This window comes from Mustelus asterias, chromosome 28, assembly GCF_964213995.1.
Source record: "Mustelus asterias chromosome 28, sMusAst1.hap1.1, whole genome shotgun sequence".
Taxonomy (NCBI): domain Eukaryota; kingdom Metazoa; phylum Chordata; class Chondrichthyes; order Carcharhiniformes; family Triakidae; genus Mustelus; species Mustelus asterias.
This window is the reverse complement of record NC_135828.1, coordinates 8,044,794-8,057,054: the sequence shown is the minus strand read 5'-3', so window position 1 is coordinate 8,057,054 and position 12,261 is coordinate 8,044,794. Positions and strand designations below refer to the sequence as shown.

General features: G+C 48.1%; 1 protein-coding gene across 2 annotated transcripts in view; it reads right to left on the bottom strand.

The window, feature by feature from the left end:
- Positions 1–1,181: 1,181 nt before the first annotated feature.
- Positions 1,182–12,261, bottom strand: part of csgalnact2 (chondroitin sulfate N-acetylgalactosaminyltransferase 2) — a 60,080-nt gene continuing 49,000 nt past the window's right edge. For both annotated transcript variants that reach the window (XM_078199463.1, XM_078199462.1), the window contains 5 exons: positions 10,670–10,771; positions 8,755–8,933; positions 8,075–8,169; positions 6,847–6,928; positions 1,182–4,490 (listed from right to left, as the gene is read on the bottom strand). In XM_078199463.1, the coding sequence (XP_078055589.1) occupies positions 4,198–4,490; positions 6,847–6,928; positions 8,075–8,169; positions 8,755–8,933; positions 10,670–10,771 (751 nt within the window). In that variant the 3' untranslated portion in view covers positions 1,182–4,197. The remainder of the gene's footprint in view (positions 4,491–6,846; positions 6,929–8,074; positions 8,170–8,754; positions 8,934–10,669; positions 10,772–12,261) is intronic.

Below are 12,261 nucleotides of genomic sequence, written 5' to 3'. Positions count from 1 at the left end.
TTAATGTTCATAACTATTTATATCTATTGGTTGGCTGTATGGATAACTGTTTGAATCACATAATGGTATGCCAATATTTAGCAGTCAATGATTCAGCAATACTGAAGTTCGCATGTACAGTGTACTCCCTTTACAACTTGTGACGTAACCCTGTCTTAATTATTTGTTGTTCAAATTGCTAGGTGACTGGATCCATAAATACCTTAAATGTTTGCACACTGCAATCCTTCAAGCAGCGAAAGCTATGGTCTTTTTTTATTCATTTGTGGCAGTATCTTATAGTCAATAATAGTTGCTGGTGCATGACTTGTCATTTTGACTTGAATGTTGTGGCAAGAAGGGTTCATTCATTCATCAGTAACCTGTGACCCTCCTAATTGAGAGCTGGTGAAGTGAACTTCATTTCAATCTAAATTGGGGCACTTATAAGACAGCTCAGTGATCTAAACACTCGACATTTGACACTATCCAGAACAAAGCAGCCCACTTGATTGGCACCCCATCCACCCTCTTAAACATTCACTCCTCCACCTCTGACACACAGCAGTGTGCGTGTCACATATACAAGACGCACTGCAGCAAATCACCAGAGCTCCTTCAACAGCACCTTCCAAACCCTGTGACCGCTACCACCTAGAAGGACAAGGGCAGCAACACATGGGAGCACCACCACCTGCAAGTTCCCCCTCTGAGTCACAACACGTGTTCCTTCACTGGATCAAGATCCTTGAAACCCCTCTCTAACAGCACTGGGGGCATACAGCACTAGACGGACTGCAGTGGTTCAAGGTGGCAGCTCACCACCACCTTCTCAAGGGCGCAGTAAGAAGTCTCACTTCGCCAGGTTAAAGTCCAACAGATTGATTTGGAATCACAAGCTTTAGGAGCGCTGCTCCGAAAGCTCGTGATTCCAAATGAACCTGTTGGACTTTAACCTGGTGTTGTGAGACTTCTTGCTGTGCCTACTCCAGTCCAATCATAGAAACCCTACAGTACAGAAAGAGGCCATTCGGCCCATCAAGTCTGCACCGACCACAATCCCACCCAGGCCCTACCCCCATATCCTTACATATTTTACCCACTAATCCCTCTAACCTACGCATCTCAGGACACTAAGGGCAATTTTTAGCATGGCCAATCAACCTAACCCGCACATCTTTGGACTGTGGGAGGAAACCGGAGCACCCGGAGGAAACCCACGCAGACACGAGGAGAATGTGCAAACTCCACACAGACAGTGACCCAAGCCGGGAATCCCAATGCCGGCAACTCCACATCATGGACTCACCTGATGAAGGAGCAGCGCTCCGAAAGTTCATGATTCCAAATGAACCTTTTGGACTTTAACCTGGTGTTGTGAGACTTCTTACTGTGCCCCACCCCAGTCCAACACTGGCATCTCCACATCATGACTCCTCAAAGGCAGTTAGGGAGGGGGCATCAAATATTGGCTTGCCTATGACGCTAACATCTCATAAAAGAGTTAATATTTATCTTGAATATATTCAATGACAATATTCACAGTTTTTTGGGGGTACAGAATTCCAAGGACCACAAACCTTTGAGTGAAGAAACTTTGCCTTGCCTTAATCTTAAAAGGCCAACTGCATACTCGGAGTCTGTGGGACCCTTGGTTCAAGAATCCACAGCCAGGAGGGGAACTATCTTCCTCGCTTCTACGCTAGCAAACTCCTTCCACAATGTACACATTTCAAAGAGATCACGTCTTATGATTGTAAATCCCAGCTACTAGTCTTATTTGTCGGAATAAAGATCACAATGGGAACTCTATCTCATGATTGGAATCCCGGCTTTAGCTGATTTTACAAACTGGACGCAAGTTCTTTGGATAGATTGAAAAGCAAAGAGAGACCATTAGGATACAGAGTTTAAAGTCACAGGCAGAGCAGTGGGATAGGCATGGGGTGGGGGGGGGGGAATCAATTTAAAAATCTGCAGCATCGGAATAATTGGGGAGAAATGAAATAGCTGAAATGAGGGAATGGGATGGAGAGACATGAGCCAGTATAAAGATGAGTTTTGATCACTTGGATGTCTTGCAATGTGAACCCTGGTCTTAAACCAGTGTCGTGGGTGTTTTCAGAATTTTATTGGGTGGATTTCCATTCTGTTTAAGCTTTAAGTTTATTTCTTAGGGTCACAGGTAGGCTTACATTAACACTGCAATGAAGTTACTGTGAAAATCCCCCAGTGGCCACACTCCGGCGCCTGTTCGGGTGCACTGAGGGAGAATTTAGCATGGCCCATGCACCTAACCAGCACGTCTTTCGGACTCTGGGAGGAAACCGGAGCACCCGGAGGAAACCCACACAGACACGGGGACAACGTGCAGACTCCACACAAACAGTGACCTAAGCCGGGAATCGAAGAGGTATCTCACGCGCACGTATTTACAGTACCTTTGTGTTGGCAGTGTTCCTGATAGCTGGTAATGCAAGATCAATCAAAAATGGATGATGACAGATTGGGATAGTCCTGCTGCTGGACTGATTCTCTGTCTCGCACTCACCTCCCCCTCCTCACTTCCAACCTCCAACTCCCCCAACCCCAAATGAAATGGACTGGAGTTGAAAATACAACTAACAATCCAATACCGCCAATCTCTTATCGTGCCATCCCACAAGACAAACTCTTAGATTCTGCCTATTGAGGAACGAAGCCAAAGGTTTCCTTACCCTTCAGACGCTGCCAGACCTGCTGAGATTTTCCAGCATTTTCTCTTTTGGTTTCAGATTCCAGCATCCGCGGCAATTTGCTTTTATCCCTTACCCTACATGATTGTAGAGACACATGCGCCAACACACCCTGGGGTGCACAATCCCAAATCTTCAGTGGGAGGGAGGGTTGGGTTTGAACGCAGAGCCTTCAATGTACAGGGAAGAAGGCGTATTCATCAAAGCAGATGAGGACCTTTTCTTATATCAGAAACATCCCAAAGCAATGAGGTACTTTGAAAATGTTTATACGTTGACTAGATTCCGAGCTTTCATTCACATTTTAATCTTAACTCTTAAAAGTATTTTTTACCCAGAGGGTGGTGGGTGCCTGGAACTCGTTGCCGGGGGAGGTAGTGGAAGCAGATACAATGGTGACTTTTAAGGGGCGTCTGGACAAATACACGAGTAGGATGGGAATGAAGGGATATGGTCCCCGGAAGGGTAGGGGGTTTTAGTTAAGTCGGGCAGCATGGTCACTGCAGGCTTGGAGGGCCAAAGGGCCTGTTCCTGTGCTGTAATTTTCTTTGTTCTTTAACCCCTGGCTACATTTTGTAGCAACTTCTCCTTGTCCAACAAACGTGACCATAACTCCGTGCCAGAAATGAGGAGATGCGTTAATTGGTGTTGTAGGTTGAGACAGAGTGGGAGAGAGGGAGGGAAGGAGAAGTGGAGAGAGAGAGAGGAGAAATTGGGCAGGACACTGCGAGACGACCACTGTTTATCATTGAATAGTACCACGGGACGGAGCCTTGACTGAGCGTCTCGTTCAACGAACAGTACCCCTGACGGTGCAGCACTCCCTCAGTGTGCACGATGTGCTTCGGTTGGGTTTGAACGCGGAGCCCTCCGGCCCAGAATCCACAATATCGTCAGATGAGCCAAGCTGGCCTGCCCATACACGCAGGAGGGGCACCCGGCTCCTGGCTGACCTTTACCTCCCTCCAGGTGGCCAGAAACAGTTTGAAGAGAGAGTGGAAATTGCGCATTTTGTGGTCCTATTCACGGAATATTAATACTGTTCCACAGCAGGTCGATATGCCGTTAATTCACACTGAAACCCTGCAATTCCCTGAGCCACGTGCAAACCCATTGCTCTCGAACTACACAGTGCGGGTGTACTGTGAAGCAACAGACCAGGGCAAGCAGGAGGCTGAAAGCCCCCTGCGTGGACGGGATATACTTCAAGTGGCAATTCCTTCCCCCCCCCCCCCCCCCCCCCCCCCCCCCCAATACCCATGAACTCCTGGGTATCAGGGATCTCCGAAACACTCGCATTGCCGGAGCGAATGGTGGACCCAATGCTGAGCCGATGTATAAACTCACCAGCCCATCTAGTGCCATTATTCAAGCACTGCAACAGCACAATGTAATACGTTATCTAGACATCTGTGGTCCCGTTATAAAACACACGAAAGATCCTGACCGCAAACCAACAGGCTGAGTGGCAAAGGTCTCTGACTCAGTCGGGAATGTCACTGTCAGTCCTGTAGGCTTGCTTGCGGAGATGGGCCTCAATCTCCTCTCGGAACACCAGCATCCCAAGGTGGGCCTGGGAAGCCTCGTTCATGGCTTTGGACTGGATGCACATCCGGTACTGCTCGGGGGTCAGCTCGTCCGCGCAGTGCTTCTCGTGCCACAGGTGGAAGAGGCTGGAGACCGGCGTCCTCACCACGATCAGGTCGCTGTGGAGGTACTTCCTGTAGAGGTGAACGTCCTCCCCTCCCCAGCCTTTCACATCCAGGTCAAAGCCGCCTGCAGAGGAGGGGGAAAAAAAACAATTGGCGTTTGAGATGTGTCCTGCGCCAACGTGGACCTCGAAATGTAGCAAAACAAACAACAGCAGTGATGTGTTGGCCAGGGAGCGGGCGGGGTGGGGGATGGCCGCTGGTGGTCCTGCGCTGGACTGTCAACCAAGATTTATGGACCTTCGTGTTCAAGTTATGGAGCGAGGTTTGAATTGCAATATTCTCACTCAAAGGCCAGCCAATGCTGACTAAATACTCAAGGAAAAGGTTATACAGGATACACTCTCAAGATGGTGCCAGAGAGAGGCAACTTCTTGCAAGCTATGCCCAGCATACCGTCTAATTCTATCCTTTACTCTCTAAAACTTCATTCTAACTCTTGCAAACTCTCTAACAATGCTCTAACAAATCTCCTACAGATTTGGGGCTATGACTGTAACCCTACATCCTGCATTCTCCCCTTTCCTTCTCTATGAACGGTATGCTTTGTCTGTATAGCGCGCAAGAAACAATACTTTTCACTGTATACTAATACATGTGACAATAATAAATCAAAAAGAATATTCATAGAATCGCTACAGAGCAGGAGGCCATTCAGCCCATCGAGTCTGCACTGACTCTCCGATACAGTATGACTCCGATAGAGTACTGACTCTCCTGATCCGACCCCGCCCTATCTCCACAACCCCATTTACTTACCCTGCTACTCCCCCTAACCTGCACGTCTTTGGAGACTAAGAAGCAATGTAGTGTGGCCAATCCACCTAACCTGCACATCTTTGGAGTGTGGGAGGAAACCGGAGCACCCGGAGGAAACCCACGCAGACACGGGGAGATTGTGCAAACTCCACATAGACAGTCACCTGAGGCTGGAATCGAACCCGGGTCCCTGGCGCTGTGAGGCAGCAGTGCTAACCACTGTGCCACTCAAAGGTAGCGTAGAGATACAATGTCAAAGTGTGCATGGCAGTAAAAATTAAAGAATTACTTGCATTTATATAGCACCCAAACACTGTAATGTAGGAAACACAGCAGCAAAATGATAGTGACCAGAGAATCATTTTTTTCTTTAATGTTTTTTTGAGGGCTAAATGTAGGTCAGGGCATCAGGGAGAACTCTACTTTTTTGAGTCGTGACCATAGGATCTTTAGTGCCCTCATCAACTGGCAGCACATCTCCAACAGTGCAGCACTCCCTCAGCACCGTACCGAGCATCAGCCTCAATAATGTGTCCAGTGCCTGGGGTGGCACTGGAACCCATCTCCTGATTCAGAGACAGGAGTGCCACCCACTGAGCCACAGCAAACACCGGGTACAAGAGTGGAGAGGTGCTCTGATCAAACTCTGCAACTGAAGGCCGCAAGACACTACAAAGGTTTGTGAACGCAGCCCAGTCCATCACGCAAACCAGCCTCCTACCAATGACTTTGTCTACACTTCCCGCTGCCTCAGGAAAACAGCCAGCATAATCAAGGACCCCACATACCCCAGACATAACTTCATCCATTGGGAAAAAGATACAAAAGTCTGAAAACACATACCAACCGACTCAAGAACAGCTTCTTCCCTGCTGCTGCCATCAGACTTTTGAATGGTCCTACCATATATTAAGCTGATCTTTCTCTACACCCTATCTGTAACACTATATTCTGCATCCTCTCCTTTCCTTCTCCCCTATGTACTCTATGAACAGTACGCTTTGTCTGTATAGCGCACAAGAAACAATACTTTTCACTGTATCCCAAAACACGAATACAGAAACTACAAAGGGCTGTGAATGTAGCCCAATCCATCACGCAAACCAGCCTCCCATCCATTGACTCCATCTTCACTTCCCGCTGCCTCGGAAAAGCAGCCAGACATTCTCTCTTCCACCTTCTTCCGTCGGGAAAAAGATACAAAATCTGAGGTCTCGTACCAACCGACTCAAGAACAGCTTCTTCCCTGCTGCCGTCAGGCTTTTGAATAGTCCTACCTTGCATTAAGTTGATCTTTCTCTACACCCTATCTATGACTGTAACACTACATTCTGCACTCTCTCCTTTCCTTTCTATGAACAGTATGCTTTGTATAGCGTGCAAGAAACAATACTTTTCACTGTATACTAATGCATATGACAATAATAAATCAAATGAAATGTGCTCTCGTAGACACGGTGTCATCGAGTCACCAGTGGAATGGATTATCTGTACATCTTTTTTCACTGAAACAGTTCAGTCGCAGACACCAGAAGTGGTGACTGGTCCCCAGAAGGGTCACGCCTAGCTGCCAGTCACTGACAGAAAGGACAGATGAAGAACTTCCGCAACCAAGGGTTGTTGAACAGGATCGAATCCGCGGTTTAATTTTCTGATCAGCTCACCAATCGTGAGGAAATCGGAGCGATATTGACAAGTCATCCCAAATCCGAAATCCCGCCAGAACCCCGAATCTTTCTTGTGCACCTGTGTGAAGATCGGGAAGAAATGAACCAAGCTTGTAGAACAAAGGCAAGGTATAAAAACAACCACAGAAAATGCTGGAAAAACTCAGCGGGTCTGGCAGCATCTGTGGAGAGAGAAACAAGAGTTAATGTGTAGAGTCCAATATGACCCCTCTTCAGAATTAAGGATAGAAATGCGGCTGTGGAAAGGGGGGGGCGGGGAGGGAGGTGGAACCAAAGGGAAGGCCAGGGATAGGTACGAAGGCGGGAGGTCAGAGGGCAGGAGGGATTAAATGACAAAGATGTCATGGAGCAAAAAGACAAAGAGAGTGGTATTGGTTACAGTAAAGAAACAAAACATCGGCTCAGAGTAAGTGTTACTGAGAGAATAAACGGCACCCTTCACCCAGTCTGCATTTAGACCTCCCTATGTAGAGGAGACAGCATTGGAGCAGCGAATACAATGTGCTGAAAGTACAAGCAAAGGTGGCTTCATCAGAATGGATGTAACGGAGATGGAGAAACTGGGAGAATGGAATAGAGTTCTTACAGGAAGCAGGATGTGAGGTGGTGAAGTGGACAGAGCTGTGGGAGTGTCGATGGGTCATAATGGATACTGCTAGTCAGTCTATCCCCAGAAATGGAGACCTAGAAACCATGGGAGGAAAGTGCTGCAGATGTTTCCTACAATAGGAGATGGTCTTCTTAGAAGGGGGGGAGGGAGGGGAAGGGGGGAGAGGGAGGGGAAGGGGGGAGGGAGGGGAAGGGGGGGGGAGGGAGGGGAAGGGGGGGGAGGGAGGGGAAGGGGGGAGAGGGAGGGGAAGGGGGGAGAGGGAGGGGAAGGGGGGGAGGGAGGGGAGGGGGGGGAGGGAGGGGAAGGGGGGGAGGGAGGGGAAGGGGGGGAGGGAGGGGACGAGAGGGTGCGATGTCGTGCGATCTTTCAAATCCGCCGAAATTATCGGAAAGAGCTGACGAGACGTCGGTTAGATTAAACAATGACACCTCCAATAGGGCAGCACCTTCCCCGACCCTCCCCCACTTCACTGATGAGGAGCTCCTGGAGTGGGACTTTGTCAGACTGTGAAACGGCAGAATGCCAATTTATTCAAATGTGAGTTTTTAAAAAACGATGAGTGATAAATTGCATCAGTTAAAATTGGCCACTCACCAACTGTTGCTCAATGGATGGATTACCTTCCAGATTTGCATAGACAACAGCAGGGTTGTATAAGCTGAACACAACCGGGTAGAAAACTTTTTTACCTGTGGAAAGACAACAAGTTTATTAAATACTACAAAGAAGAGACAGTTAAAGAATGGAATTACTCCTGGGGCACCATGTAAAACACAAGTTACACCCTGCTGCCATCAGACTTTTGAATGGACCTACTTTGCATTAAGTTGATCCTTCGCTACACCCTAGCTATGACTGCAATGCTACATTCTGCACTTGCTCGTCTCCTTCTCTATGAACGGTATGCTTTGCCTGTGCAGTGCGCAACAAACAATACTTTTCACTGTATACTAATACATGTGACAATAATAAATCAAATCAAAAATCATCAGAAGGGTAGCAACCGTAGCAACGCACAAGGACCATACTGATGTGCCGACATCTCTTACATGCTCAAGTTCTGAAATGGGGTTCAGACTCGTAACCTTCTGCCTCGAAGTAGAGTTAGAGTAACACAAACAAGTAGACAATTCACTGTTTCCCCAGCATGAACTGGTTCCAGGTGTGCATGGCGAAGGGAAGTTGGGAAGATTCATTCAGAATACTCTCTTTAAACTCACTGCGCACAACAATAAGCGCCGTGGCCCTTATTAGATTCAGGTTTTTAAACTCACCAGGTTCTGTGTTTATCCGGCAGCTGTTAAGAAACTCAGGAGAGATGTAAATATCCACGTCACAGAAAAACATCAAGGCCTCGCCTTTCTCCCAAGTTCGGGCTCCCATATCCAGACCACGCCCCCGAGAAAACTCATCAGCCAACGGAACCAGAGTGTAGTTGTGAAAATTAGTTTCGCTGCACAGAAAATAAAAACCTTTTTACTCGACTGTTCCAGCATTTCCAGTTTCAAAGCTACAAAAGGCTGCATTGACAAATTTCATTTATATAGCACCTTTAAGGTAGCAAAACATCAGACGGCTCTTCGCAGCAGTGTTATCCGAACCACGTTAGGGAGATATTAACACAGACGACCAAAAGCTTGGTCAATAAGGCAGCTTTGAAAGAACATCTTAAAGGAACATAAGAACTATGAGCAGGAGTAGGCCATCTGGCCCCTCGAGCCTGCTCCGCCATTCAATAAGATCATGGCTGATCTTTTCGTGGACTCAGCTCCACTTACCCGCCCACTCACCATAACCCTCAATTCCTTTACTGCTCAAAGATCTATCTACCCTTGCCTTAAAAACATTCAATGAGGTAAAATGAGCTAAGAGGGAAAAGTAGAGGGTTAGTGAAAGACTTCCAGGGTGTAGGACTTCAGTCGCTGCAGACACTGCCAACAATGGGGGAGCAATTAAGCTCAGGGACCTGCAAGAGGCTGAAACTGAAACTGGAGAAGCACAGATATCCCGGAGGGTTGCAGGGCTGGAGGACGTCACAGAATTAGTGAGGGGCGAGAGGAATTTGAAACCAAGGATGAGAATTTTAAAATTCATTCAATGTAACTCAACCTACAGGGGGGCCGCATGTACAAACCTACATATGTAGCACAGTGCGTTGCTATCACACCCAGCTCAATTACCCAGCAAGCACGTGTTATTAATAAAATGACCTATTTCCCTTCCCCCCCCCCCCAAGGGGAAAGGAGGCATTATCAAGATTTCCTTGGGTCACTGAACTTTGGCAATATGGTAATCAATTTCTCAGGTTAAAGAAAGAGTGACCGGAGGAAAGCCTGCCCCAATGTGAAACTTCAGGTCCGTAATCCTGGAGGTCACACGTTACACCACTGAGATTACAGCCAGTCTCTGGGCAGTGCACCCTCTGCATGCAATGTCCCCTCTGCATGCAATGTCAGCCGTGGCTCAATGGACAGCACTCTTGCCTCAGAGTCACAGAGTTCTGGGTTCGAGTCTCACTCTGAGCCTCCAGCACAAAACTGATGGCTGACACTGAGTGAGTCCGCACTGCCAGAGGTGCTATCTCTCGGCACGGTGGCATAGTGGTTAGCACTGCTGCCTCTCAGCGCCAGGGACCTGGATTTGATTCCAGCCTCAGGTCACTGTCTGTGTGGAGTTTGCACATTCTCCCAGTGTCTGCGGGGGTTTCCTCCGGGTGCTCAGGTTTTCTTCCACAGTCCAAAGATGTGCAGGTTAGGTTGATTGGCCATGCTAAATTGACCCTTAGTGTCAAGGGGGGTTAGCAGGGGAAATATGTGTGGTTACAGGGATAGGGCCTGAGTGGGATTGCGGTCTGTGCAGACTCGATGGGCTGAATGGCTTCCTTCTGAGCTGTAGGGATTCTATGACTCTGCCTGCACAGTTGGACGTAGAAAATCCATAGCACTGCTCTCAAAGGAGAGCTGAAGAGGTATCTCTGCTGCCCTGGTCAATATTTATCCCTCAATTAACATGATAAAAAAGATTATCCAGTCATTACCACCTTGCTGCCTGTGGGAGTTTACAAGCACAAATTGGCTGTTGTCTTTCCCACATTACAACAGCACCTACACTTTGATGTGCATAGTGATAAAGCACTAAAATGTCTGGTGGACACTATATAAATGCAAGTCTTTCTTTCTTATGGCTCACCTGGCAATCATCTCCAAGATCCTCCTCACTTCACCCAATCCTTCCTGGCCAAAGTAGATGACTGTGAGATAAACGTGTCCATCCTGGTGAATGCACACATCCCTGCAGAAAATAGCAATTGGAAACATGGGTGTTTTATTGACAGGCACAGGGCAGCACAGTGTCCAAATACCCTGGTTGAGAAGCACTGATAGACAACTATCAGGTCACATTGATTGCTCCCTTTCACAATGGCTGGCACGGTGGCACAGTGGTTGGCACTGCTGCCTCACAGTTCCAGGGACTCAGGTTCAGTTCCAGCCTCGGTTCATTGTCTGCGTGGGGTTTGCACGTTCTCCCCGTGTCTGCATGGGTTTCCTCCCACAGTCCAAAGATGTGCAGGTTAGGTTGATTAGTCATAGTAATTTGCGCCCGAGTGTCCCAAGATGTGTAGGTTAGGGAATTAGTGAGGTAAATGTGTAGGGTTATGGGGATCAGGTCTGGGTGGGATACTCTGTCAGAGAGTTGGTGTGGACTTGGATGGGCCGATTGGCCTTTGTGGTGATATAAACAGGACCTAGTTTTAAGGCTGATAAAATTGGATATCCTAAATTAAAGAATTGGGCATATTGAAATCAAACACAGTCAAACCTCAGGCAGGCCAATTGTACAATACACAAATGTGTCTGGGCCTGACCCATCAACCACCCATCAAAGGTCGTTACACTCTACTTGAGACTTAGCAGGAGATCATGGCACCTCATTGAAACACAGTAAGAAGTTTAACAACACCAGGTTAAAGTCCAACAGGTTTATTTGGTAGCAAAAGCCACACAAGCTTTCAAGGCTCTAAGCCCCTTCTTCAGGTGAGTGGGAATTCTGTTCACAAACAGAACTTATAAAGACACCCACCATCCCACCATCAGGCTCACCATAGACTACTCTCCGGAATCGGTTGCATTCTTGGACACGCGCATCTCCATTAAGGACGGTCACCTCAGCACCTCACTGTACCGCAAGCCCACGGATAACCTCACGATGCTCCACTTCTCCAGCTTCCACCCTAAACACGTTAAAGAAGCCATCCCCTACGGACAAGCCCTCCGAATACACAGGATCTGCTCGGATGAGGAGGATCACAACAGACACCTCCAGACACTGAAAGATGCCCTCATAAGAACAGGATATGGCGCTAGACTCATTGATCAACAGTTCCAACGCGCCACAGCGAAAAACCGCACCGACCTCCTCAGAAGACAAACACGGGACACAGTGGACAGAGTACCCTTCGTTGTCCAGTACTTCCCCGGAGCGGAGAAGCTACGGCATCTCCTCCGGAGCCTTCAACATGTCATTGATGAAGACGAACATCTCGCCAAGGCCATCCCCACACCCCCACTTCTTGCCTTCAAACAACCGCACAACCTCAAACAGACCATTGTCCGCAGCAAACTACCCAGCCTTCAGGAGAACAGTGACCAAGACACCACACAACCCTGCCACAGCAACCTCTGCAAGACGTGCCGGATCATCGACACAGATGCCATCATCTCACGTGAGAACACCATCCACCAGGTACACGGTACATACTCTTGCAACTCGGCCAACGTTGT